The sequence below is a fragment of the Salmo trutta genome, chromosome 34 (assembly GCF_901001165.1).
Source record: "Salmo trutta chromosome 34, fSalTru1.1, whole genome shotgun sequence".
NCBI classification, from domain to species: Eukaryota; Metazoa; Chordata; class Actinopteri; order Salmoniformes; family Salmonidae; genus Salmo; species Salmo trutta.
Window position 1 is genome coordinate 10,813,477 of NC_042990.1, and position 27,237 is coordinate 10,840,713.

The 27,237-nt window shown below is 44.1% G+C and overlaps 1 protein-coding gene across 1 annotated transcript; it reads left to right on the forward strand.

Moving 5' to 3' along the window:
• The first annotated feature begins 2 nt into the window (after positions 1 to 2).
• On the forward strand, positions 3 to 17,321 carry LOC115173571 (uncharacterized). The gene is made up of 5 exons (XM_029731798.1): positions 3 to 134; positions 614 to 952; positions 11,369 to 11,482; positions 16,692 to 16,744; positions 16,878 to 17,321. The coding sequence occupies exons 1-5, from the start codon at positions 101 to 103 to the stop codon at positions 17,007 to 17,009; spliced, it is 672 nt and encodes a 223-aa protein (XP_029587658.1). The 5' UTR covers positions 3 to 100; the 3' UTR covers positions 17,010 to 17,321.
• Positions 17,322 to 27,237: the final 9,916 nt, after the last annotated feature.

The following is a 27,237-nucleotide window of genomic DNA, read 5'->3' on the forward strand; positions in this document are numbered from 1 at the left end:
ATGACCATATACTGCACCATAGGCTTTATCTTTAGTACTTCGTTAGGGTTGTCTAGTAGTGAATAGACTGTCATCTTCACAGGTGAAATATCGTGCGATTATGGGGAAGTGTGTCTACCTGCAAATTTTATTTTGTAAGTATATTGATTGATGGTGAGACTGACTGACTGACTGACAGATTGATTAATAGAAAGACAGACATGTAGGTACTGATGATAGATAGATAGATAGATAGATAGATAGATAGATAGATAGATAGATAGATAGATGATAGATAGATAGATAGATAGATAGATAGATAGATGATAGATAGATAGATAGATAGATAGATAGATAGATAGATAGATAGATAGATAGATAGATAGATAGATAGATAGATAGATAGATAACAGAGGACGCTAGTGGACGGGGCTTCACGAGGACAGGCTCATTGTAATGGCTGGAATGTAATTGACAGAACGGTGTCAATGTGGTTTCCATATGTTTGATACCATTTAATTTACTGCATTCCAGCCATTACGATGAGCACGTCCTCCTATAGAGTCTCCCACCAGCCGACACTGATAGATAGTTTGCAAATGGGTTTAATAAACTATTTAATGTTCTTTTCTAGATGTTTCTGGACTACACCTTCTGTTCGCATCACCTGTGGTCCATTTTGTTCAGGCTGGACAAAATGCTTCCCTGTCATGCAACCTCACAAACAGTAAAGAAATAATCTGGTTCCAAATGCGCTCAGAGGAACTTGTTACCCTTTTAACTGTTACCAAGCATTCACATTTTCTAAATACTCCAGCAGTTAAAGAGGAATTCATGGGTCACTTTGACACAAAGGAAAACAACAGTTTGGAGATCATTGTGGTGACAGAAGCACATTTGGGACTGTACTACTGTGCTGGTCGCTACGATGGGACAATGCGATTTGGAAAAGGCATCCGTCTGACTTTTGCAGGTATGTGTTGGTCATCATTATATAGTCAAATATGTATTTGGCCCAGTCTAAGAAATGCATTAGCTTGTCTAGTGTACTGAATAGACACGTGTATAATGGGGTCTCAAAACCTTGCGTTACTTAGACAAATTCAGACAAAGGTCAGGTCCCCAGGTGCACAGGGTATTCAGATATATAAAAATGATATGTTAGTACTGTATACTGAACAAAAATATAAACGCAACATGTAAAGTGTTGGTTTCATGAGCTAAAATAAAAATCCCAGACTTTTTCCATACGCACAAAAAGCTTATTTCTCTCTAATTTTGTGCAGAAATTTGTTTACATCCCTGTTAGTGAGCATTTCTCCTTTGCCAAGACAATCCATCCACCTGATAGGTGTGGCATATCAAGAAGCTGATTAAAGAGCATGATCATTACACAGGTGCACTTTGTGCTGAGGACAATAAAAGGCCACTAAAATGTGCAGTTTTGCCACATAACACAATGCCACAGATGTCTCAAGTTTTGAGGGAGCATGAAATTGGCATGCTGACTGAAGGAATGTCCACCGGAGCTGTTGCCAGAGAATGTAATGTTCATTTCTCTACCATAAGCCGCCTCCAATGTCACCTCACAACCTCAGACCACGTGTAACCACGCCAGCCCAGGACCTCCACATCCGGCTTCTTCCCCTGCTGGATCGTCTGAGACCAGCCAAGCTGGGGCCAGTTGTACTGTTAGAGGGGCCAGTTACATTAGACGTTATTGTTGTCATATCGTTTTCTTCACTGCATTGCAGGCATTAGCAGGCAAAGACCATGTTTATAATCATCATCGTTGCCACTGTCTAATAACAGATGTAAAAAAAGAACGATAGCAAAAATTTGTTATGTAAAAATTATTCCATACTCCACAATTAGGGGGGCCACAAGGGGGTCCAAAATTGTTGTCACAGGGGCACAGCCCCCCCCCCCCTCCAGAACCGCTAGTGCTCCATCATTCTTAAAGGGAAGAAGTTTGGAACCACCAAGACTCTTCCTAGAGCTGACTGCCCAGCCAATCGAAGCAATCGGGGGAGAAAGGCCTTGGTCAGGGAGGTGACCAAGACCCCGATGGTTACTCTGACAGAGCTCCAGAGTTCCTATGTGGAGATGGGAGAACCTTCCAGAAGGACAACCATCTCTGCAGCACTCCACCAATCAGGCCTTTATGGTAGAGTGGCCAGATGGAAGCCACTCCTCAGTAAAAGGCACATGATAGCCCGCTTGGAGTTTGCCAAAAGGCACCTAAAGACTCTCAGACCATGAGAAACACGATTCTCTGGTTTGATGAAACCAAGATTGAACTCTTTGGCCTGAATGCCAAGCGTCACGTCTGGAGGAAACTTGGCACCATCCCTACGGCAAAGGGATGTTTTTCAGCAGCAAGGACTGGAAGACTAGTCAGGATCGAGGGAAAGATGAACAGAGCAAAGTACAGAAAGATCCTTGATGAGAACCTGCTCCAGAGCTCTCAGGACCTCGGACTGGGGCGAAGGTTCACCTTCCAACAGGACAACAAACCGAAGCACATAGCCAAGACAATGCAGCAGTGGCTTCGGGACAAGTCTCTGAATGTCCTTGAGTGGCCCAGCCAGAGCCTGGACTTGAACCTGATCTCTGGGGAGACCTGAAAATAGCTGTGCAGCGACGCTCCTGATAAAATATTTTATATGTTTAAAGAAAACGATTCAATAATTCTACCCTGAAACGTAACTAATTAGTAATTGTTTTTGTAGCATGTATAATGCATAATTAAAGTATTAAACATAAGTCCAACTAGGTTGGACTGGGAGGGAGATAAATGTGTGTATGTGTGTGCCGAAGAAAATACAGAGAACAATTAACACTGTGTTTGGCTTGACCTGGCTAGAACTCTGAGAAACTTATGATAGGACAGGGAGTACTTCTCAAGGTTTCTCTAATCTCGGGGGAATGGAAGCGCTGGGTAGTAATACATAGTGGTGAGAACTCTGGAGAAGCACACAACTCACCTACTGTTTGTGTGTATGTACTGTATGTGCTGTCAAGGTTGGCTCAAGGAAGCAGGAGAGGCAGAGTCAAGCGCAGGAGACAGAAAATCCGTGAATACACTTTTAATGAGCATCCACAACGTACGAACACGGTAGGGCAGGGCGCATACAAACAAATGCTCCAAAACCCCAGCTCAAACACTAAGCAGGGACGCAGCCCACAATAACCTCTGAGGCAAACAAAACACAGGCAGAGGGAAACACTCGTTCCTCAAATGACATAAGTCCTAACATAGAACAATCACGCACAAAACACAAACATACCTAGCTAGACTAAATACCCCCCCCCCACCAACAACTAATACAAAACAGGTGCGTGCCTAACCTAGACCTAACCAACAGAAAGTGAAACAGAGGATCGGTGGCAGCTAGTAGGCCGGCGACGGAGGGGCGCCACCTTCCGTCGGTGTCGTGACATGTGCGTAGGATATCTACTGTTTGTGTGGATGTATGTGCGTAGGTAGGAAGTGAACTATAAAATGGATATCTTTGTATAATGAACTTCAGAGTACCCTCGTGAATAAACATTTTGACTATTGTAAGCTGGGACTCTCGTCTGTTTCATTCAACCAGAATCTTACAAACTCTGGGTTGCAGACTGAGTAGATTAATTAAAGTTTATGAACATTGATAACGAAATTCACATAACAGCTCCCCATCCAACCTGACAGAGCTTGAGAGGATCTGCAGAAAATAATGGAAGAAACTCCACAAATACACGTGTGCCAAGCTTGTAGCGTCATACCCAAGAAGACTCAAGGCTGTAATCACTGTGTAACGTTTGTCGTTGGGAGACGAGGAAGCGGACCAAAACGCAGCTGGGAGCGAATACATGTTTATTTAACACACTAGAATTAAACATGTACACAAAATCAAGGAAAAACTGCCAATACGTTACGTGCTCAAATAACAGAGGCAACAACCCACAAACATCGTGGGGGAAAAGGAACTTAAATGTGATTCCCAATCAGACTTCACAAGCGACAGCTGTCTGATTGGGAAATCACCCCCGAGCCCAACATAGAAATAAAACACAAAGAAAGGCTATAACCAAAACATAGAAAATAAAGCATAGAAATGCCACACCCTGACCAAAATAGCAGAGTTCACCTGGTCAGGGCGTGACAGTACCCCCCCTCCAACGGTGCGTACTCCCGGCGCACCAAACTAAAGTCTATTAGGGGGGGGACCCGGGTGGGCGCCTCACCCTCGGTGGAGGCTCTGGCCCCGGGCGTGTTTCTCCCCCTGCCTCCACCCTAGCCCTACCCCTCTGGCCCGGACTGGACCACTGTGGAGCGGCATGCTCAGGCTCCGGAGCGGAGTCGTCGACCGGAACATGATTGGGCACCGGTGGACCAGACACGGGCCGTGCCGGACTGTGGACACGCACCGTGGGCTTGGTGCGGGGAACAGGAACGGGCCGGACAGGACTGTGGACACGCACCGTGGGCTTGGTGCGGGGAACAGGGACGGGCCGGACAGGACTGTGGACACGCACCGTGGGCTTGGTGCGGGGAACAGGGACGGGCCGGACAGGACTGTGGACACGCACCGTGGGCTTGGTGCGGGGAACAGGGATGGGCCGGACAGGACTGGGGACACGCACCACTAACCTGGTGCGGGGAGCAGGGACGGGCCGGACAGGACTGGGGACACGCACCACTAACCTGGTGCGGGGAGCAGGGACGGGCCGGGCCGGACTGGGGACACGCACCACTAACCTGGTGCGGGGAGCAGGGACGGGCCGGACAGGACTGGGGACACGCACCACTAACCTGGTGCGGGGAGCAGGGACGGGCCGGACAGGACTGGGGACACGCACCACTGACTTGGTGCGGGGAGCAGGGACGGGCCGGACCGGACTGGGGACACGCACCACTGACTTGGTGCGGGGAGCAGGGACGGGCCGGACAGGACTGGGGACACGCACCACTGACTTGGTGCGGGGAGCAGGGACGGGCCGGACCGGACTGGGGACACGCACCACTGACTTGGTGCGGGGAGCAGGGACGGGCCAGACAGGACTGGGGACACGCACCACTAACCTGGTGCGGGGAGCAGGGACGGGCCGGACAGGACTGGGGACACGCACCACTAACCTGGTGCGGGGAGCAGGGACGGGCCGGACAGGACTGGGGACACGCACCACTAACCTGGTGCGGGGAGCAGGGACGGGCCAGACAGGACTGTGAACACGTACTGGTGACCTGAAGCGTGGAGCCGGTTTAGCCACTCGTCCTGGCTGGATGCCCATCCTAGCACGGCATGTGCTGGGCATGTCCACCAGACGCACTGGGCTGTGCGGGCGCACTGGCGACACAGCGCGCAACTCTGCATACCATGGCTTGGTGCGGGGAGCAGGGACGGGCCGGACAGGACTGGGGACATGCACCGTGGGCTTGGTGCGGGGAACAGGAACGGGCCAGACAGGACTGTGAACACGCACTGGTGACCTGAAGCGTGGAGCCGGTTTAGCCACTCGTCCTGGCTGGATGCCCATCCTAGCACGGCATGTGCTGGGCATGTCCACCGGACGCACCGGGCTGTGCGGGCGCACTGGCGACACAGCGCGCAACTCAGCATACCATGGCTCCTCCTCCAGATCTTCCCTCTGCAGGTCCTCAATCAAACGCCTCATCTCCTTCTCTTCCTCCGCCGTCATCCCCCACGAGAGCAGTGGTCTGGGCTCTTCCTCTGCCCTTCCGGACCACCCCATTAGCCCCCCCCCAAAATTTTCTTGGGGCTGTTTTCCGGGCCTCCTCGACCGCCGCCTGCGACTCCGTCTACCGGCTGGCTTTTCCTCCTCGACCTGGGAGTCCATCCGCCAGGGTCCTTTCCCCGACATGATCTCCTCCCAGGTCCAGAACTCCTTTCCCTCGCGAGCCCATCTCTCGCGCTCCTTTTCCTCCCGCTGCTTGGTCCTGGTTCGGTGGGTTGTTCTGTAACGTTTGTCGTCGGGAGACGAGGAAGCGGACCAAAACGCAGCTGGGAGCGAATACATGTTTATTTAACACACTAGAATTAAACATGTACACAAAATCAAGGAAAAACTGCCAATACGTTACGTGCTCAAATAACAGAGGCAACAACCCACAAACATCGTGGGGGAAAAGGAACTTAAATGTGATTCCCAATCAGACTTCACAAGCGACAGCTGTCTGATTGGGAAATCACCCCCGAGCCCAACATAGAAATAAAACACAAAGAAAGGCTATAACCAAAACATAGAAAATAAAGCATAGAAATGCCACACCCTGACCAAAATAGCAGAGTTCACCTGGTCAGGGCGTGACACACTGCCAAAGGTGCTTCAAACAAAGTACTGAGTAAAGGGTCTGAATACTTCTGTAAATGTGATATTTCAGTTTTTTTATTCTTTACACATTTGTAAATGTAAATTGCTTTGTCATTATGGGGTATTGTGTGTAGATGTATTAACAAAAAAAGGAACCTTTTTTTAATTAGTCAAGTCAGATTGATCAGGGGAAAATACAATTTGATCAATTTTAGAATAAGGCTGTAGCGTAACAAAATGTGGAAAAATGAAAGAGGTCGTTACCCCAGAAATTGTTAGCCCAGAAAACCTTGTTATTGTGTTATTACATACAGCCGGGAAGAACTATTGGATATCAGAGAGACGTCAACTTACCAGCACAACCAGCACTACTACTAGGAATACAACTTTTCCAAAGCAGATCCTTTGTCTGCACCTCCCAGGGCATTTGAACTGATTCCAGAGGCCGACCCAAAACAACGTCGCCGGAGAAGAGGGAGCTGAAGCGGTCTTCTAGTGAACCATTGGAGGCATGCACACCACCCACCGCTTCCGAGTATATTACTTGCTAATGTCCAATCCCTAGTTAACAAAGTCAACGAAATCAGGGCAAGAGTTGCTTTCCGAAGAGATATCTGATTTGATTGTAACATACTCTGTTTCACAGAAACATGGCTAGCTTGGGATATGCTGTCGGAGTCGGTACAGCCAACGGGATTTTCAGTGCATCGCGCTGACAGGAATAAACATTTCTCCGGTAAGAAGAAGGGCAGGGGTGTATGTTTCTTGATTAACGACTCGGGGTGTAATCATAAACAACATACAGGAACTCAAGTCCTTTTGTTCACCTGACCTAGAATTCCTCACAATCAAATGCCGACCTTATTATCTCCCAAGAGAACTCTCCTCGGTTATTGTCACAGCAGTGTATATCCCCCCTCAAGCGATACAAAGACGGCCCTCAAGGAACTTCACTGGACTTTATGCAAACTGGAAACCATATATCCTGAGACTGCATTTATTGTAGCTGGGGATTTTAACAAAGCTAAATTGAGAACAAGGCTACCTAAATTCTATCAGCATATCAAATGCAGTTCACGAGCGAGTTACACGCTCGACCATTGCCACTCTAACTTCCGTGATTCATACAAGGCCCTCCCCCACCCTCCTTTTGGCAAATCTGACCATGACTCCATTTTGTTGCTCCCTTCCTATAGGCAGAAACTAAATCAGGAAGCGCCCGTACATAGGTCTATCCAATGCTGGTCTGACCAAGGAAGTGTGTAGGAGATGTTGTACCCACTGTGACAATTAAAACCTTCCCAACCAGAAACCGTGGATGAATGGCAGCATTCGCGCTAAACTGAAATCACGTTCCACCGCATTTAATCATGGCAAGGTGACTGGGAATATGGCTGAATACAAACAGTGTAGTTATTCCCTCCATAAGGCAATCAAACAAGCAAAGTGTCAGTATAGAGACAAAGTGGAGTCGCAATTCAACGGCTCAAACACAAGACGTATGTGGCCGGGTCTACAGACAATCATGGATTACAAACAGAACACCAGCCCCGTCGCGGACATTGACATCCTGCTTCCAGACAAACTAAACACCTTCTTTGCCCACTTTGAGGACAATACAGTGCCACCGATGCGGCCCACTACCAAAGACTGTGTGCTCTCCTCCGTGGCCAACGTGAGTAAAACATGTAAACGTGTTAACCCTCGCAATGCCTCAGAGCATGCGCAGACCAGCTGGCTGGTGTGTTTACGGACATATTCAATCAATCCCTATCCCAGTCTGGTGTCCCCACATGCTTTAAGATGGCCACCATTGTTCCTGTTCCCAAGAAACCAAAGGTAACTGAACTAAATCACTATTGCCCCGTAGCACTCACTTTTGTCATTATGAAGTGCTTTGAGAGACTAGTCAAGGATCATATCACCTCCACCCTACCTGTCACCCTAGACCCACTTCAATTTGTTTACCGCCCCAATAGGTCCACAGACGATGCAATCACCATCACACTGCACACTGCCCTATCCCATCTGGACAAGAGGCATACCTATGTAAGAATGCTGTTCATTGACTACAGCTTAGCATTCAACACCATAGTACCCTCCAAACTCATCATTAAGCTTGAGACCCTGGGTCTCGACCCCGCCCTGTGCAATTGGGTCCTGGACTTCCTGACGGGCCACCCCCAGGTGGTGAAGGTAGGAAACAACATCTCCACTCCGCTGATCCTCAACACTAGGGCCCCACAAGGGTGCGTTCACAGCCCCCTCCTGTACTCCCTGTTCACCCATGACTGCGTGGCCATGCACGCCTCCAACTCAATCATCAAGTATGCACGCGACACAACAGTGGTAGACTTGATTACCAACAATGGCGAGACAGCCTACAGGGAGGAGGGGAAGGCTCTCGGAATGTGGTGTCAGGAAAATAACCTCTCACTCAATGTCAGCAAGACAAAAGAGATGATCATGGACTTCAGGAAACAGCAGAGGGAGCACCCCCCTATCCACATCGACGGGACAGCAGTGGAGAAGGTGGAAAGTTTTAAGTTCCTCGGTGTACATATCACCGACAAACTGAAATGGTCCACCCACACAGACAGTGCGGTGAAGAAGGCGCAACACCGTCTCTTCAACCTCAGGAGGCTGAATAAATGTGGCTTGTCATCGAAAACCCTCACTAACGTTTACAGGTGCACAATTGAGAGCATCCTGTCGGGCTGTATCCCCGCCTGGTACGGCAACTGCACCACCCACAACCACAGGGCTCTCCAGAGGGTGGTGCGGTCTGCACAACATATTACCAGGGCAAACTACATGCCCTCTAGGACACCTACAACACCCGATGTCAGAGGAAGGCAAAAAAGATCATCAAGGACAATAACCACCCGAGCCACTGCCTGTTCAACCCGCTTCTTTCCAGAAGGCGAGGTCAGGATGCCTACTTACAGACTTGATATCATTGGCCACTTTAATAAATGGAACACTAGTCACTTTAATAACGCCACTTTAAGAATGCTTACATATCTCGCATTACTCATCTCATATGTATATACTGTATACTGTATCCTACACTATCTCTTCTATACTATCTATCGCATCTTAGCCGCTCTGTCACTGCTCATCCATATATTTTTATATATTCTTATCCCATTCCTTTACTAGATTGTGTGTCATGTCCTGACCAGTAAAGGGGTCATTTTGTTATTGTAGTTGGTCAGGACGTGGCAGGGGTGTGTTTGTTTAGTGTGTTTCAGGGTTTTTGGTTTATGTTCTGTGTTAGTATATTTCTATGTTTATTCTAGTGTGTCTATTTCTATGTTTAAGTTTCTTGGGTTGACCTTCAATTGGAGGCAGCTGTTCCTTGTTGCCTCTAATTGAAGGTCCTATTTAGTAGGGGTGTTTTTTCCTGTGTTTGGTGGGTGGTTGTTTCCTGTTTTGTGTATGTTGCACCTGACAGGACTGTTTACGGTCATTTTGTTGATATAGAATTAAATAAAAGTGAATATGAGCACTTCACACGCTGCGTCTTGGTCCCCGTTAGACGACCCACGTTACAGAACCACCCACCATGACTGGATCAAGCGGCGTGCCCGGGCAGAGATAGACACCTGGTCAGTATTGGAGTGGATGGAGAGAAGAAACTGGACTTGGGGGCAAGTTATTGAACGTTATCGGAGCCTACCAGGGAAGAACGAGAGGCAGCCCCAAACATTTTTTTGGGGGGGCACACGGGTAGTTTGGCTGGGCCAGGGGTGAGCCCTGAGCAAACTCCCCGTGCTTATTGTGGTGAGCATGTGCCTGCTTCTCGAACTCTCTCTCCGGTAAGCCTCCATAGTCCAGTACGTCCTGTTCCTGCTCCTTGTACTAGCCCTGAGGTGCGTGTTACTAGGCTGGCGCCTCCTAAGCCAGCCCCACGCATCAGGCCTCTAGTGCGCCAGCCCAGTCCAGTACGCCCTGTTCCTGCTCCCCGCACTCACCCTCCAGTGCGCCTCCATAACCCGGTACAGCCAGTGCCTGCTGTGAGCACTTGGCCCGCCAGTCCGGCGCAGCCAGAGTCGCCCGCCAGTCCGGCGCAGCCAGAGTCGCCCGCCAGTCCGGCGCAGCCAGAGTCGCCCGCCAGTCCGGCGCAGCCAGAATCGCCCGCCAGTCCGGCGCAGCCAGAGTCGCCCCTCAGCCCTGAGACTTTAGCGGTGGGCTATAGCCCTGAGCCTTTAGCGGTGGGCTACAGCCCTGAGCCTTTAGCGGTGGGCTACAGCCCTGAGCCTTTAGCGGTGGGCTACAGCCCTGAGCCTTCAGCGGGGGTGGACAGGTTAGAGTGGGGATTAAGCCCGGAGCCAGTGCCACCTCCGTGGGGGGAGGTTTGGGAAGGGGGGGCGTAGCACAGGAACCATTGGTGACGGTGGCCACCCTCCCTTCGCTCCCTTTAGTTTGGGGTTATTGTTTTTGTGAGTTTGTTTCAGGTGCATTCGGGGTCTGCACCTTTGGGGGGGGGGGGGGTACTGTCATGTCCTGACCAGTAAAGGGGTCATTTTGTTATTGTAGTTGGTCAGGACGTGGCAGGGGTGTGTTTGTTTAGTGTGTTTCGGGGTTTTTGGTTTATGTTCTATGTTTTCTATTTCTATGTTAGTTTTGTCGTTGCTTCTAATTGGAGGCCATATTTAAGTGGGTTAATTTTCTCTTGTGTTTGTGGGTGGTTGTCTCCGTGTATTGTCAGTGTACCTTACAGGACTGTTTTTCGTCGTTCTTTTGTTCAGTGTTAATTTTTCTTTCAATAAAGCAAGATGTTTCACATACCCGCTGCAGTTTGGTCCGATCATTACGACGAGTATGACATTGTGTGTATTAGGTTTTGTTGTGGAATTGTTGATATTACTGCTGCACTGTCGGATCTAGAAGCATAAGCATTTCGCTACACTTGCAATAACATCTGCTAACCAAGTGTATGTGACCAATAAAATGTTATTTGATTTTGATTTGTTTGAGGTTTCTGTTTCTGCTCAGCTATCCTCCTACAGCAACCCTAGCCCTGGGCTGGTGTGTGGTAACTGCTGTGTGGTTTGTGTTACAGATGCAGAGGTGGCAGAGAGGGAATTGGTGTCGTGTTGGACTCTCCTGGCCTGTATTGCCCCTGTCTCAGTCTTGTTCAGCGCCCTCTGTGTCTTTGGACTCTGTTTCCGGTCAGGTGAGCTTTCTGCAATTCCTTGGCTTGCCACCCTATATTTATAGAGGAAAGTTTGCACTTATTTCTCATCAGTGCATCAAACAGAAGCATATGTTATTGCTGCCAAAGGATGGTCAACCAGTTATTAAATCCAAGGGTTCAAATACTTTTCCCACCCTGCACTGTGAATGTTTACACGGTGTGTTCAATAAAGACATGAAAACGTATAATTGTTTGTGTTATTAGTTTAAGCAGACTGTTTGTCTATTCTTGTGACCTAGATGATCAGATCAAATTTTATGACCAATTTATACAGAAATCCAGGTATTTCCAAAGGGTTCACATACTTTTTCTTGCCACTGTATATTATTTTAGAGAAAGAGATTTTGTTTAGCAAGTAATACCAAAATTCTTAAAAAGATAGGAGTCAAAATTATTGGCACCCCTGTTTTCAATACTCCATCACTCGGCCGGGTCTTTTTACAAAAACGTCTGTATAGTCAGAATGGTTTGGGCTAGAAACTATTAAAAGCTCTCTGTTATCTGCTATGTTTTGCTCTATGACGCTCACAAGATACAAAAGAGTCATCAGAAGGTAAAGGTTTCTTCTACATGGAAGATCATAGGAAATCCAAGGCCATAGTGTCTATAATACTGTAATAAGCTCACATAGTTGCTGTCACAAACCCCAACCTTCACACAGTTCTGACTGAGTAGTTGGATATTTATTTACCACTGAGCAAACCATTTCTGTACTTACAGCATTTATATAAATACATTTTATCAGGTTTTTGCTTTGGCTGACCAATTTTTTTTAAATGGACATTTCTCGGGTCAGCCTGTCGAGGTCCAGGATCCAGTTGCAGAGGGAGGTGTTTAGTCCTAGGGTCCTTTGCTTAGTGATGAGCTGTAGTCAATGAACAGCATTCTCAAGTAGGTGTTCCTTTTGTCCAGGTGGGAAAGGGCAGTGTGGAGCGCAATTGAGACTGCGTCATCTGATGGGGCGGTATGCAAACTGGAGTGGGTCTAGGGTCTGCCATTCTCCTTCGACCTCTCTCATCAAAGAGCTGTTTTCGCCCACAGGACTGCCGCAGACGATGTTTTTGTTTCTTGCACCATTCTCATTTAAGCCTAGACACTGTCATGCGTGAAAAGCCTAGGAGGGCGGCCGTTTCTAAGATACTGGATCTGTCGTGCCTGGCACCAACAATCATACCACGCTCAAAGTCGCTTAGGTCACTTGTTTTGCCCATTCTAACGTTCAAATGAACAGTAACTGAATGCCTCGATTCCTGTATGCCTGCTTTATATAGCAAGCCACGGCCATGTGACTCACTGTCTGTAGGAACAATCCATTCTCGTGAATGGGTGGTGTACCTAATAAACTGTCTGGTGATTATAGACTGTATATACACAAGTGTACAAAATATGAACACTTGCTCTTTCCATGACATACTGATCAGGTGAATCCAGATGAAAACTATCCCTTATTGATGTCACTTGTTAAATACACTTCAATCAGTGCTAATGAAGGGGAGGAGACAGGTTAAGTAAGGATTTTTAAGCCTTGGGACATGGATTGTGTATATGTGTCATTCAGAGAGTGAATGGGCATGGCAAAACGATTTAAGTGCCTTGAACATGGTATGGTAGTACGTGCCAGGCACACCAGTTTGTGTCAAGAACTGCAACGCCGTTGGGTTTTTCCACATTCAAGAGTTTGCCGTGTGTATCAAGCATTGGACACCTCTCAAAGGACATCCAGGCATTTTGACACAACTAAAAGAAATAAAAGATCCCAGAAATGTTCCATATGCACAAAAACCTTATTTCTCTCAAATGTTGTGCACAAATTTGTTAAGATCCCTGTTTGTGACCATTTCTCCTTCGCCAATATAATCCATCCACCTGACAGGTGTGGCATACCCAGGAGCTGATTAAACAGCATGTTTTGTCACACAACACAATGCCAGAGAAGTCTCAAGTTTTGAAGAAGCGTGCAATTGGCATGTCCACCAGAGCTCTTGCCAGATAATTGAATGTTAATTTCTCTACTATAAGCCACTTCTAACAACGTTTTAGAGAATGTGGCAGTATGTCCAACTGGCCTCACAACCGCAGATCACTTGTAACTACACCAGACCAGGGTCTCCACATCCGGCTTCTTCACCTGCGGGATCGTCTGAGACCAGCCACCGGACAACTGATGAAACTGTGGTTTGCACAACTGAAGATTTTCTGCACAACTGTCAGAAACCGTCTCAGGGAAGCTCATCTCCGTGCTCACCAGAGTCTTGACCTGACTGCAGGTAACCAACGTCAGTGTGCATATGCTCACCTTCGATCTCCACTAGCACGCTGGAGAAGTGTGGTCTTCAAGGATGAACCCCGGTTTGGGCAGGCATAAGCTATGGACAACGAACACAATTGCATTTTATCGATGGCAATTTGAATCCACAGGGATGCCGTGATGAGATCCTGAGGCCCATTGTCATGCCATTCATCCGCTGCCATCACCTCATGTTTCAGCATGATAATGCACAGCCCCATGTCGCAAAGATCTCTACACAATTCCTGGAAGCTGAAAATGTCCCAGTTCTTCCATGACATGCATACTCACCAGACCTGTCACCCATTGAGCATGTTTGGGATGCTCTGGATCGGTGTGTATGACAGTGTGTTCCAGTACCTGCCAATTTCCAACCTTCGCCCAGCCATTTAAGAGGAGTGGGACAACATTCCAAAGTCCACAATCAATTGCCTGATCAACTCTATGTGAAGGCAATTGTGGCTAGTGGAGGTCTACTTTGATATTGTTGCATGTTGCGTTTTATATTTTTGTTCAGTGTAGACTACTAATAAAGACACTAACAAACTATCATGAGGCTAAATGTGCATATAAGTAAACAAATGGAAAAGGAATAACATAAGAATACCACTTGGTAGCATTGTCCAATATTGGTGCTGTATAGATGCTGTGACAACAGCTTTTCAATAGTGAAGTTATATGTACTTAAAAAGCACACTTTTACCAAAATAACTGGTTTAAAATATGTGGTTAGATAAGGCGGGGTCACAGGAAATAAAGTATAATGTAAATAAACAATACACTCTTATTTTAGGTCATTTTATTACCCTTGAACACATCCATAATAGTAGCCTATCAGGTAAAGGCTATATTTACACTGGATAAAAACTCAATCTTATGCTAATCCTATGACTATAACAAATAAACCTGGTTACTTAGTTGATATAGAAATGTACAGTATTGATCTGATGATACTTCTAATTTTCTGATCAACCTATTTACTTATCTTTCAAACATTGTGCATAATTACCCACCACGAATCCGCACAAAGTGTCACGTCCTGACCATAGTAAGATGTGATTTTCTATGGTAGAGTAGGTCAGGGCGTGACAGGGGGTGTTTTGTGTTTTTTCTATGTTTTCTATTTCTATGTTTTTTGGGGGGGGGTTGATCTCCAATTGGAGGCAGCTGGTCCTCGTTACCTCTGATTGGAGATCATATTTAAGTAGGGGTTTTTCTTCGGTTTTGTGGGTGATTATATTTTGAGTAGTGTTTGTTTCTCTCTGCATCACGGTTTGTTTTGTCAATTTAGTTATTTATGTTTTGCAAAGTTTCACGGATTTAATAAAATGTGGAACTACAACCACGTGACACTTTGGTCCGATCCTTTCGACAGCCGTGACACGAAGACTAGGGTTGAGTTATTGTAGGTTTAGGGGAAGCGCCATATCATCTCTTTTCTGTGGTGCCCAGTGTGATTGTCATTTCTCTTGTGGTCTGGTGTGCTCAGCGGAGGGGTTGAGCGAGATTATTTTTTAGTATTTACTTCTGACTATGAGTCGTTGGGAGGTGACTATGAGTCGTTGGGAGGTGACTATGAGTCGTTGGGAGGTGACTATGAGTCGTTGGGAGGTGACTATGAGTCGTTGGGAGATGTTGTAAAAATTAGGACCTTGATGTTCTTTTCATTGGAGCTTGTAGTTGATGGTCTCTTGTGTGCCCTGTTCCTGAATGTTTACATGACTGACCATTGTTTGGTAGTGTCAGGTTATATCTCTCCTGTCTGTTCCCTCCTGGTCTCGTTTTCTTCTTTCCTCTTTAAACATTGCTTCCTGTGTGCAAAGGTTGCTGAGGTCTGGGGAGGAGGAGGTTGGCTGGGGCAAGTGGAAGTGTGAACATGTAACACCTCGTCAATTTGGGACGCAGAGGCTGGGAAGTTGTTCCGGGGTCCTTGTTGGTCCCCGGTTTTATGGGGGGGGGGGGGGTGATGACCCTCCCACTCTGTCTGCCGTATTCTCTCTCTTTGCTCTTGTTTCCTTATTAAGATGCCGGTGGGCGGAGTTGGGAGGGTAGTCGGCTACATGGGAAACACCTGGGCCCGGGTGTGTCCCAGGATAAATAGACCTTTTCCACATTCATAGTGGAGACTCTCTCCATGCAGACACACTATGTTTATTTGTATATAGGTTACCTTAGTTAATAAATATATATTTTGTTGTTCCTTGTCTCCACGTTGTCTCGCTTTTGTTACGAACTTTGAGCCGGTTCGTGACAAGACTGTGCTGTGGAGTGTTACTTTAATTTTACATTCACTTTCTGCTGCAGTGACAAGAAAAGCAAGTAAGAGTGTATTGTAAACATAGAAAGATAATGTTCAAATCTTGGTAATCCACATTCTTGTTATGGTTGAATGGTAGCACCAATGACAGCAGGGAATGTAAACGCAATCAAACAGTTAATACTTTGAACGTATCTCAAGTTGGACAAGTTTACTTAGAGACATTATACTCCAAAACCATAGTTAGTATTTTGCAAATCTGCAGTTGATTCATGCATTTTTTGACTTTCAAAAGTAATAATAATTTGTACCCATTGATTCTTGAATAATATCACCTATAAATGCCTCATGAGCTTAGTTCAACTGTCCTACCCCATCAAAACCCCAAATATAAGATTGTTTTACTCCAATGTCTAAACACAGTAAATGTAAACACTGTATATCTTCAAAACATGATTAAAACTATAATTTGATCTCATGGCTGGTCAGTCCTTGCATCTATAGTTCTGTCTATTCATTTGAGAGTGGTTCCATCTCTCCAGACACATTGCTCAGCTATTTACCAAAGCAGTGGTGGGCTAAGCTTTTTGTAATTGTTTGAATTGCAGATTGCCCCTTTAAAACTAAATTGTTCCCTCTTTCAGGTAAAACCAAATGTTTGTGCAACACCTGTGTGGACAGGAATTCAAGTCTCAAGGTAAAAGTACTTCTGTAAATGATTGAAGTCATAATAGTTAGGACTAAACCTTATCTAACTGTAAATGTATGCCTGAGAGGTTTGGATGGCATGATGGTAATATCTCTAATCATGATAAATATGTTTTTCATAGGAAGAGGGTCTGCACTATGCCAGTCTGAAGTACATTGGTAATGCCCGCCCCACTGCTCAGGGAGTGCCAGGATTTGCCCAGGGAGATGTCACCTATGCAACAGTGGCCCAATGTGTTCATACAGGCAAATGATACATCACTACTGTACTTCTGACATGGTTCCTTGAATATCCATTCTTGATGGAAAGAAGATTGTATTTTGATTCGTGCATGTATGTGTGTTTCTGTAAATAATGAAAAGGCTTATAGTTACTGTTAATGTTCTCCAAAGAATCTCAATAAAAACATTAAGGCACCAGGATATAGAATTAGTTGGATAAAATAATAATATCTTGGGTATCTTGAAAGGCGCAAATAAATGTACTATATTATTAAAGAGCAACCTTTGTAAAATGTAGTCGTACTGTAATACAACTAAATAAAATACAAATGGTCTGTTAAGGAGTCAATCGGTCAAATCAATGTGTTACTCTCTTCAAACCCTGGAATGCTGGTCTAGCAGTGACCACAGCGGAATAGATGACGTGATGCTGGTCTACCTGTACCCTCGATCTTTCCCTCCAGTTCTGCCGACCCAGAGATGCCAATTGAACCTCAGTGTCTTCCACATGAGAAGGGCCCTGAGACACAAACATTCATTTTTCAGCAATGCTTTCAGTTTGCAGTGAGATGTATTCATTTGTACTCACTTCTTCCCCATCACCCTGTGTGATCGCAGACCCTATAAGACAAAATATGAAACAATCATTTGTTTACAATGAGAGCAATACTTGTTGGGAGAATGCACACATTTCACACAAACCCTACTATTGGGACTTTTCTGGTAGCAAACAATTAGACAGTGTTCTTTACCTAGTCTGGAGCTCCTTCCTGCTTGTGTCCTGTCACTATAGGAAATAAGGTGATCATATCACATGTTTGTAAAAAGGTTGTTGCATGACCGCATAGGCCAATGTAATAGCTTAATATGGACCTAAAAGCTTGTACAGACAAGATCAGAGGCATATAATGTCACAATATAGTTTTTAGACATTTTTACCTGTACTGTAATTCTTTCTTCCTGTTCACTCTGTCTATCAGCAAAATGGCCCGGCATTCCAGCCAAAAGCACCACGACGCATAGTCCAACGACAGCTATCATCACCACAACTGAAAGACAAAAGCACAGTTCAACATGTGAAAATGTCACCTGTATTAAAGATAGCAGGACGAAAGATTTGAACTACTTTTCATTCAGTCTAATTTGTGTCTGAATGTCCGTGGACAACGTACCATTTGTAGGTCCTTATCTCTCTACCAACATCATCTGAAAATAGGTGAAGAATATAGGTCATGGAATTTACTTTGACAGTGTAAAAAATAATTGCATAGTGTTGCTGTGTGTTACCTGTTTTCATAACAGCAGTGGTACTCTGGATTTTGAGGTGATCTGAGTTTGCCAAAATAAATAAATAATCAAGTCAGGCATAAGCATGGTATTTTAAATGAAAGGGGAATGGCATTAGAGGGGTCTCTACAGTGTGGTTCCCCCAACGCTTTCTCTCACTGCTTTTCCTAGGAAGTGATGAAGTTGATTGTTGAGCCTGATCTTTTAATTAAATGAAAATGTCATTGTTAAAATAAAACATGGACAATTAAATAGATAAAATGCCATTTGGAAAGCTCTACCTGTCAACACTGTTACTTTAGCTGCCATTTCCCCATTACACAGGTACTTTCCAGAGTCCCCTGGCTGCAGATTGAGGTTCTGCAGGGCTCCATCTTCATCAAAGGAAAACCTGTTCTGTGGGTCCTCCCTCTCCCTTTTCCTGTTTCGCATGACTATCTTTCTTGAAGAACCACCTCTGCTTTTCTAGATACTGTACAGGGCAGCAATAGGGTTCTGCCAGCAGAAACAGCACCTTTTTGGCCTGTGGGAAGACATTTATGAAATGATTGTAACAAGATGCAGAAATGTTACAGACAATGATAGGAATATGCTCATTAGACAAAACAAAGTATGTTTCAGCTAATTTCCTTAAAAATGTTTATTGGTGGTTGTCCACTTGTTCTGCTTGAAATTGATAATTGGTTCAACCATTATTGATCGTCCAGTCAGTGGTCCATTTTCAGCTCTCATCATCAAGGACAGCATAAAAAACATATTCATTATTCTAGAGGGGTGGACAGATAAGCGTTACATTTCACACACTGTAACCTCCTGTCCTCATACCTTTCAGTACCTCCACGTCTGCCACTAGCTGGTCGTTGCAGTGGTAGGCTCCAGAGTCGGAGGGCTCCAGCTCTTCTATAACCAGAGAGTCATCAGGCTGGGGGTCATATTTCTGGTGGTTCCGGTAAGCAACCGACTGGCTTCGTTTGATGACTATGATCCCGTTGACCTGGTGTCTCCACTGTAAGTCAACGGTGCCACTGCAGGCCAGGTACAGACAATAATCCTCAGGCACTGAGACTCTTCTCACTGACGGCAGACATAGACAAACTCAATTCACGCCTGCTAACTAGAAAAAACTTGACTAACTGATAGTGGGACATATAGAAATCATTTTGGCAAGTTTGTCAACCCTTCTGAGCATGTCTGATTTGTGTCACAGCTAATTTATTCAGACTCAAAATGTGGGGTAATGTGTTGGATCAGGGGGGTTTTCTGAGAGCCTGACTTGTCATAAGCCTGTGCCATCACCTGAGAGTGCAGTCTACTTCCACAGTGGCTGTATGTATGAGAATATAAATGTTTTGTCTACAACTGCATGCAAGGCTATGTGTCACTCATATCTTCCTGAGTCAATTTAGGTCCTGCTTCCTGTGTGATCCACTATTCCTCTTTATCTAAAGCGAACATGGTATATCCTTAGAGTGGGAATACAATTAGCCTGCTTCAAGGAAGATGACGTGTGTGTTTTTTTCCCAAGACACAAAACCATTAAAACAAACACAGGTAATATGGTGATATTATGTTGGGAAAATGTTACTGTCAAGGTGTTGACAAAATGTATTGAATCTCTCCTGAACAACGAAGAAAGAGTTATTTTGGCACTGATTATAGGCAACTATGATTGTTCACATATATGTCTTCACTAAGTAGCATCTTAAATCTAGTTAAATAGAAATTGCTCATAATTATTCGGATACACTATGGTTTTCCCAGTAGCTAGTATTACTACTTCCTATTCTTACGTTTTGTTAATTTTGTCTTGGATAGAAACAAAGTTTGAGTGGTGCCCGTGTAGTACTCAATGCACATAACAAAATGTTCACTTGTCACATCCTGACCATAGAGTGCTCTTATTTTCTATGGTAGAGTAGGTCAGGGTGTGACTGGGGGGTTTATCTAGTTTATTTTTTCTATGTTGTGTTCTAGTTTATTTTTTCTATGTTGGGTTTTTTGTATGATTCCAATTAGAGGCAGCTGGTCATTGTTGTCTCTAATTGGGGATCATATTTAAGTAGTGCTTTTTCCCCCTCCTGTGTTTGTGGGAGATTATTTTGAGTTAGTGCATGTTGCACCGCTGTCGTCACGGTTTGTTATTAGTTTATTGTTTGTCTTGTTAAGTTTCACATTCAAATAAAAGATGTGGAACGATACTCACGCTGCGCCTTGGTCCGTTTCTACACACAAGTGTGACGTCACTGTAGCTGTTACACTGGAGGTGAGGAGAATCATTAGAAAACACAAAAGACTTTAAAATGTTTCACCAGAACTTTTATTATTACGTGTTATTACTTTTCTATTATTTCTCTATTCTCTGTCTACATTGTTGGGAAGGGCCCGTATGAAAGCATTTCACTGTTAGTCTACACCTGTTGCTAACGAAGCATGTGACAAATAAAATTAGATTTTGATTTGATACTTGTTAAAAGTCATTCATTAATTTAATTTCTTTCAAGGACAGTTGCAGTGCGTGGGTAAAATCACTTGGGAAGCCAAACCAGAAAAGAAAGATATATTACAACCTACATGTTGTGATGATTGCGTTGTTTGCTCTATAACCTGTTAGTTCATATGCCTTTGACTGTGATTTTTAGGCCTAAGCAGTGGTGATTTTAGCATGTAAATCTTGGTGGGGCAAACCCAAAAATAAATTAAAATGTTGAATTCCAGCAAAGCCACTACACAACACTAAACAATACATTAATTGCACTATAACGGTGACAAACGGTGCCCACAAACTGTAAGGGCCTGCATTAAGCTGTCCCAAAAGCAGAGACCCAACACCTTACCACTGCTACACCTGACTATGAGCGGAGCCTTGTCTGGCAGCGGAACAGTTCATTCAGCCTCATTTACTGCATTTAAAAAAAACATGGCTGACTTGTTTAACAAATGTGTTTTTTACTGACAATTGAGACGTACAAACTATGGCATAAGGGTACGACGGGCGGATAAGAGGAAATCCGTAATTTCGATGAAGACATTAATGAGCGTGATAGGACAGAAGTAGTCAATATAACTACGAGACCTCAGGATAAGACCCAGATGCAGACAGTTCGAAGTAACAAAAGTTTATTACAAAAACAGGGGGCAGGCAGAGGTCAGTAATCCAGAGCAGAGTCTGAAAGGTACAGAACGCCAGGCAGGCTCAGGATCAGGGAAGGCAGAGGTCAGTAATCCAGGGCAGTATCACAAGGTACAGAATGTCAGGCAGGGTCAGGGTGGGAAGAATGGTCAAAACCGGGAAAACTAGAAAAACAGGGACTAGAGAGAACAGGAGTACGGGAAAAGCGCTGGTAGGCTTGACGAGACAAGAACTGGCAACAGACAAACAGAACACAGGTATAATGGGATAATGGGCAGATGGGTGACACCTGGAGGGGGGTGGAGACAAGCACAAAGACAGGTGGAACAGATCAGGGTGTGACAACTATTTGTTCAGCACTTTGAAATATACAGATACAGAATTCAAAACATGGGCCGTTCTAACAAGCATTCTCCCTGTACACCAAATCAGAACTGTAGGATAAATATAGGGGGCATATAAGCAGACAATGAAAGCTCTTACGATATTTGATGATTACATTCTTCTAAAACAGGCTATTGGCTACATGTGCACCACCATGTCAGAACAGTAGGCTGAATTATGAAACGGTCATCCAACTCGGAGAGCGTTTTTTTCCGAGTTCCCAGTTGTCTTGAAATCACTGAAGCCTGAGATTTCCCAGTTCCAAGTTTACAGTTGTTTTGAGTGCCTCTGAAGTCATGCTGGATTGACAGCATGGCCAACGTTGGATTTTTATCCTTTTAAGCTTGGAAAAGAGACCCTTACACCCAGACTTGGACCACTCGCAGTTAGCCACTGATTCCTTCTAAACCAATCATTGTTGAATTTGCGATTTCCAACTTCTTGTATAATGTTTATGTCCAATTAGCACCGATACATTTTATCTATAATTTCTCTTCACATGACAAGAAGTGAAAAGGATTTGCCAGTAGATTGTCGACTTTATTCATGACTGCTAGCTTGCTAGCTAAGATTTTGAAAGTATGATGTTGACATGATCAGTCCAATCAAAGCTACTGTAAATGTAACTTAATTTGACATCATTGTATCTGTGGCCAATGACCTTGAGCCTTCTTAGATGGGCACTTCTAATGTAACTCTGTGGCAGCATCCAAGGACCTTGAATTTTCGGGCTCTACCTGTAGATTTAGCGATGACATAGTGTCCCCATGAGCGAAAGAACACTGAGCCAATCATGGTGCAACTAGAGAACATTACTAACCCCTAAGCTCCGTATTTTCCGCTGGCTGCCCCAACACCACGGAAAGCACTGAGCAGCAGGTCGCATCAACTGAGCTACCAGGAACGAAACCTAAGGAAATAAAAAGGTAGAATAATTTCATTTTAAGTTACGGTGTCCAAAACCGCAGCTCAGCCTCAGTGCAGCAAATGTCAAATGTGGTGGTCTTTCTCGGGTACATAAGCATTTCCCCATTCAATCCATTACCATATACTGTACCATAGGCTTTATCTTTAGTACTTCGTTAGGGTTGTCTAGTAGTGAATATACTGTCATCTTCACAGGTGAAATATCCTGCTATTATGGGAAAATTAGTCTACCTGCTCATTTTCTTTTGTAAGTATATTGATGGATGGATAGATGGATCGATGGTGATACTGACTGATTGATTGATTGATAGAAAGACAGACAGGCAGGTACTGATACTTGATATATAAATAGATAGATAGCAGAGAAGGCTGGTGGAAGGGGCAATAGGAGGACGGGCTCTTTGTAAGGGCTGGAATGTAATTAATGGAACGGAGTTCATGTGGTTTCCATATGTTTGATGAGTTTGATACCATTTCATTTATTCCATTCCAGCCATTACGATGAGCCCGTCCTCCTATAGCTGCTTCCACCTACCGGCACTGATGGATAGTTTGCAAATGGGTTTAATAAACTATTTAATGTTCTTTTCTAGATGTTTCTGGACAACACTTTCTGTCCGCATCATCTGTGGTCCATTTTGTTCAGGCTGGACAAAATGCTTCCCTGTCATGCAACCTCACAACCAGTAAAGAAATAATCTTCCTCCAAATGCGCTCAGAGGAACTTGTTACCCTTTTAACTGTTAACAAGCATTCACGTTTTCTAAATACTCCAGCAGTTAAAGAGGAATTCATGGGTCACTTTGACACAAAGGAAAACAACAGTTTGGAGATCATTGTGGTGACAGAAGCAGATTTGGAACTGTACTACCGTGCTGGTCGCTACGATGGGACAATGCGCTTTGGAAAAGGCATCCGTCTGACTTTTGCAGGTATGTGTTGGTCATCATTATATAGTCAAATATGTATTTGGCCCAGGCTAACAAATGCATTAGCTTGTCTTTAGTGTACTGAATAGACACGTGTATAATGGGGTCTCAGAAGCTTGAGTTTCAAATTCAGACAGAGGTCAGGTCACGGGGTACACAGGGTATTCAGATATATAAAAATGGTATGTATGTACTGTATACTGACCAAAAATATAAACGCAACATGTAAAGTGTTGGTCCCATGTTTCATGAGCTGAAATAAAAGTTCCCAGAAATTTTCCATACACACAAAAAGCTTATTTCTCTAAAAATGTGTGTAGAAATTTGTTTACATCATTTTACCAAGATAATCCATCCACCTGACAGGTGTAACATATCAAGAAGCTGATTAAGCAGCATGGTCATTACATACGTGCACCTTGTGCTGGGGACAATAAAATGTGCAGTTTTGACAACAGAATTCCAGAGATGTCTCAAAATTTAAGGGAGAGTGCAATTGGCATGCTGACTGCAGGAATGTCCACCAGAGCTGTAGCCAGAGAATTAAATGTTAATTTCTCTACCATAAGCCGCCTCCAATGTCGTTTTAGAGAATTTGGCAGTACGTTCAACCGGCCTCACAACCGCAGACCACATTTCACCACGCCAGCCCAGAACCTCCACATAAGGCTTCTTCATCTGCGGGATCATTTGAGACCAGCCCGCAGGACAGCTGATGAAAAAGCCCTTTTGTGGGGAAAAACTAATTCCGATTGGCTGGGTCTGGCTCCCCGGTGGGTAAGCCTTGCTCCCAAGTGGGTGGGCCTATGCCCTCCCAGGCCCACCCGTGGATGCTCCACTGCCCAGTCATGTGAAATCCATACATTAGGGCCTAATGAATTTATTTAATTTGACTGATTTCCGTACATGAACTGTAGAAAAGTAAAATCTTTTAAATTGTTGCATGTTCTGTTTATATTTGTGTTCTATATATTTTCAGATGCTTGAATATGTGATTCCATATTACAATAACTTTTCAGGAACATTTTGGGGATGTTATTCATGATACTGAAAGGGCCCTGTGCAGGTTACCAGTATAAAATTAGAATTGGCCATATGGTCAAAAAATAAAACGTTGATGCTGTTAAGTGTTCCATGTCAGCTTTTCAAGATAAAAAGATTTTGACTAAACAAAGGCCACATGAGACCACACGGAGGGCCCAGAAAATACAGTTGACCTTGTGGATAACATATTGACAAAGCTTAGTCTGGTTTCTCTATTCACCAGATGAGTTGGTTTGTTTGTTTTCCTGTTTACCAGTGGTTGACTATCAGTGTACATACATAGGCATCATTTCTGTTTGCGGTTTCTGTTTCTGCTCAGTTCTCCTCCCACAGCAACCCAAGCCCTGGGCTGGTGTGTGGTAACGGCTGTGTGGTTTGTGTTTCATACGCAGAGGTGACGGAAATGGAGGTGGTGTCATGTTGGACTCTCCTGTCCTGTGTTGCCCCAGTCTCAGTCTTGTTTGGCACCCTCTGTCTCTTTGGACTCTGTTTCCGGTCAGGTGAGCTTGCCGCAATTCCTTGGCTTGCCACCCTATAGTTACAGAGGAAAGTTTGCACTTATTTCTCATCAGTGCATCAAACAAAAGCATATGCAGTATATACATTCCCATCCATAATTATTGACACCCTTGATAAAGATGAGTAAAAAACACAATAAAATAAATAATACTGAGCATAATGCATGAAAAAAAGGGGGAAATTATATTATTTAATAATAATACAATAGCTCAGAGGAAGAGATTACAAAAATAGAAAAATTCTTGAAAAGATACATTTATTGGCTACCCTGTTTTCAGTACTCCATCATCCTACCCTTGCGAGGATAACGACACTGAGCATTTTTCTAAAATATTTAATGAGATAATATGTGTGATTAACAGGGGCTGAGCTAGAGTGGTGTTTGTGAGACAATGGTGCATCCCGAAGGGGTCCGGGGCCGGGACTTTTTACAAAAATGTCTGTAGAGTCTGAATGGTTAGAGCTACAAACTATTTAAAGCTATCTGTTATCTGCTGACGCTCACAAGATACAAAAGAGTCATTAGAAGGTAAAGGTTTCTTCTACATGGAAGATCATAGGAAGTCCAAGATCATAGTTTCTATAATTTTGTAATAAGCTCACAGTTGCTGCCACAAACTCCAAACTTCACATTGTTGTCACTGACTAGTTGGATATTTATTTCCCACTGAGCCAGAAATGTCTGTGCATCAAATTGATCAGGTTTTCGATTTTGCTGACCACATTTTTGTATTGACATTTCTCAATAAAACTCATGAATGTTTATTTCAAATTGTTTTGGTAAAATACTACATTGTGAGGCTAAATATAAGGGCTGGACATGCAGATACATGAAAGTCAGATAAATGAAAATACGATGCACCTGAGCTCAATTTCGAGTCTAATAGCAAAGGGTCTGAATACTTATGTAAATTACATATTTGCATTTTTTATTTTGAATAAATGTGCACACATTTAAAAAAATCTGTTTTCGCTTTTTTCATTATGGGGTGTTTTGTAGAGGCTGATGAGGGAACATTTTTATTGAATCCATTTTAGAATAAGACTGTAACGTAACAAAATGTGGAAAAAGTCAAGGGGTCTGAATACTTTCCAAATACGCTGTATACTGAGTGTACAAACATATAGAGTATGTGAGCATGTGGGCTGAGCAGACATTTAACAGAAAACACACAAAAAACATAAAGCAAAGTACTGATTTTACTTTGAGGCACTATGGTGTTTAGGGCTTTTAAGCTGGAACTAATGTACCAAAAGTCTGTGGATTATGCCGTTGTACATATATTGGAGACAGACTGTCACTTAAGTATTGTGATCAGTTTGTATTACCTTATTTAATTTAATAAAAATATAGTGGCTGGTGGGGGTCTACTTGGGCAGAGTGGGTCCACCGAGAGACTTTAGTGAGATGAGTGGAGGCCCCACACACACCTCAGAGAAGTGTCTGATGCCCTCCCAGTCACCATTCTAAATTCCCTCGGATAGAGCCCATCTCTGCTCTTACCAATAACCACTACTGAATCTTAGCTATAATGACAAACAAGGAATAATAATGACTACAAAATAGTAGCAATTAGAAAGGCACCATGACAGGGACAACTTACAATATGGTTGTTATGTGCTAAAAAAGCAAGGATTTCCTGGTTACTAAAAACAATTCTAAAGTTGACTTTATTCTCAAAATTACATTTATTTAGTTATAATAAACATTTAGTTTATTCTCGAAATATTGCAGCTTTATTCACAAAATTGAATTGGGACTTTATTCACAAAAATGTATCAAGGGTTTTAATATTATGTACAGTATACAGTTGAAGTCGGAAGTTTACATACACTTAGTTTGGTGTCATTAAAACTTGTTTTTCAACCACTCCACAAAATTCTTGTTAACAAACTGTAGTTTTGGCAAGTCGGTTAGGACATCTGCTTTGTGCATGTGTAACCGATGTGAAATGGCAAGTTAGTTAGCGGTGGTGCGCGCTAATAGCATTTCAATCGGTGACGTCACTCGCTCTGAGACTTGAAGTAGGGTTTCCCCTT

Coding starts and splice junctions, on each gene's coding strand:
- LOC115173571 (XM_029731798.1), top strand. CDS start 101: ATGGGGAAGTGTGTCTACCTGCAAATTTTATTTT. Junction 11,483..16,691: donor TGGACTCTGTTTCCGGTCAG/GTGAGCTTTCTG, acceptor TCCCTCTTTCAG/GTAAAACCAAATGTTTGTGC. Junction 16,745..16,877: donor ACAGGAATTCAAGTCTCAAG/GTAAAAGTACTT, acceptor TGTTTTTCATAG/GAAGAGGGTCTGCACTATGC.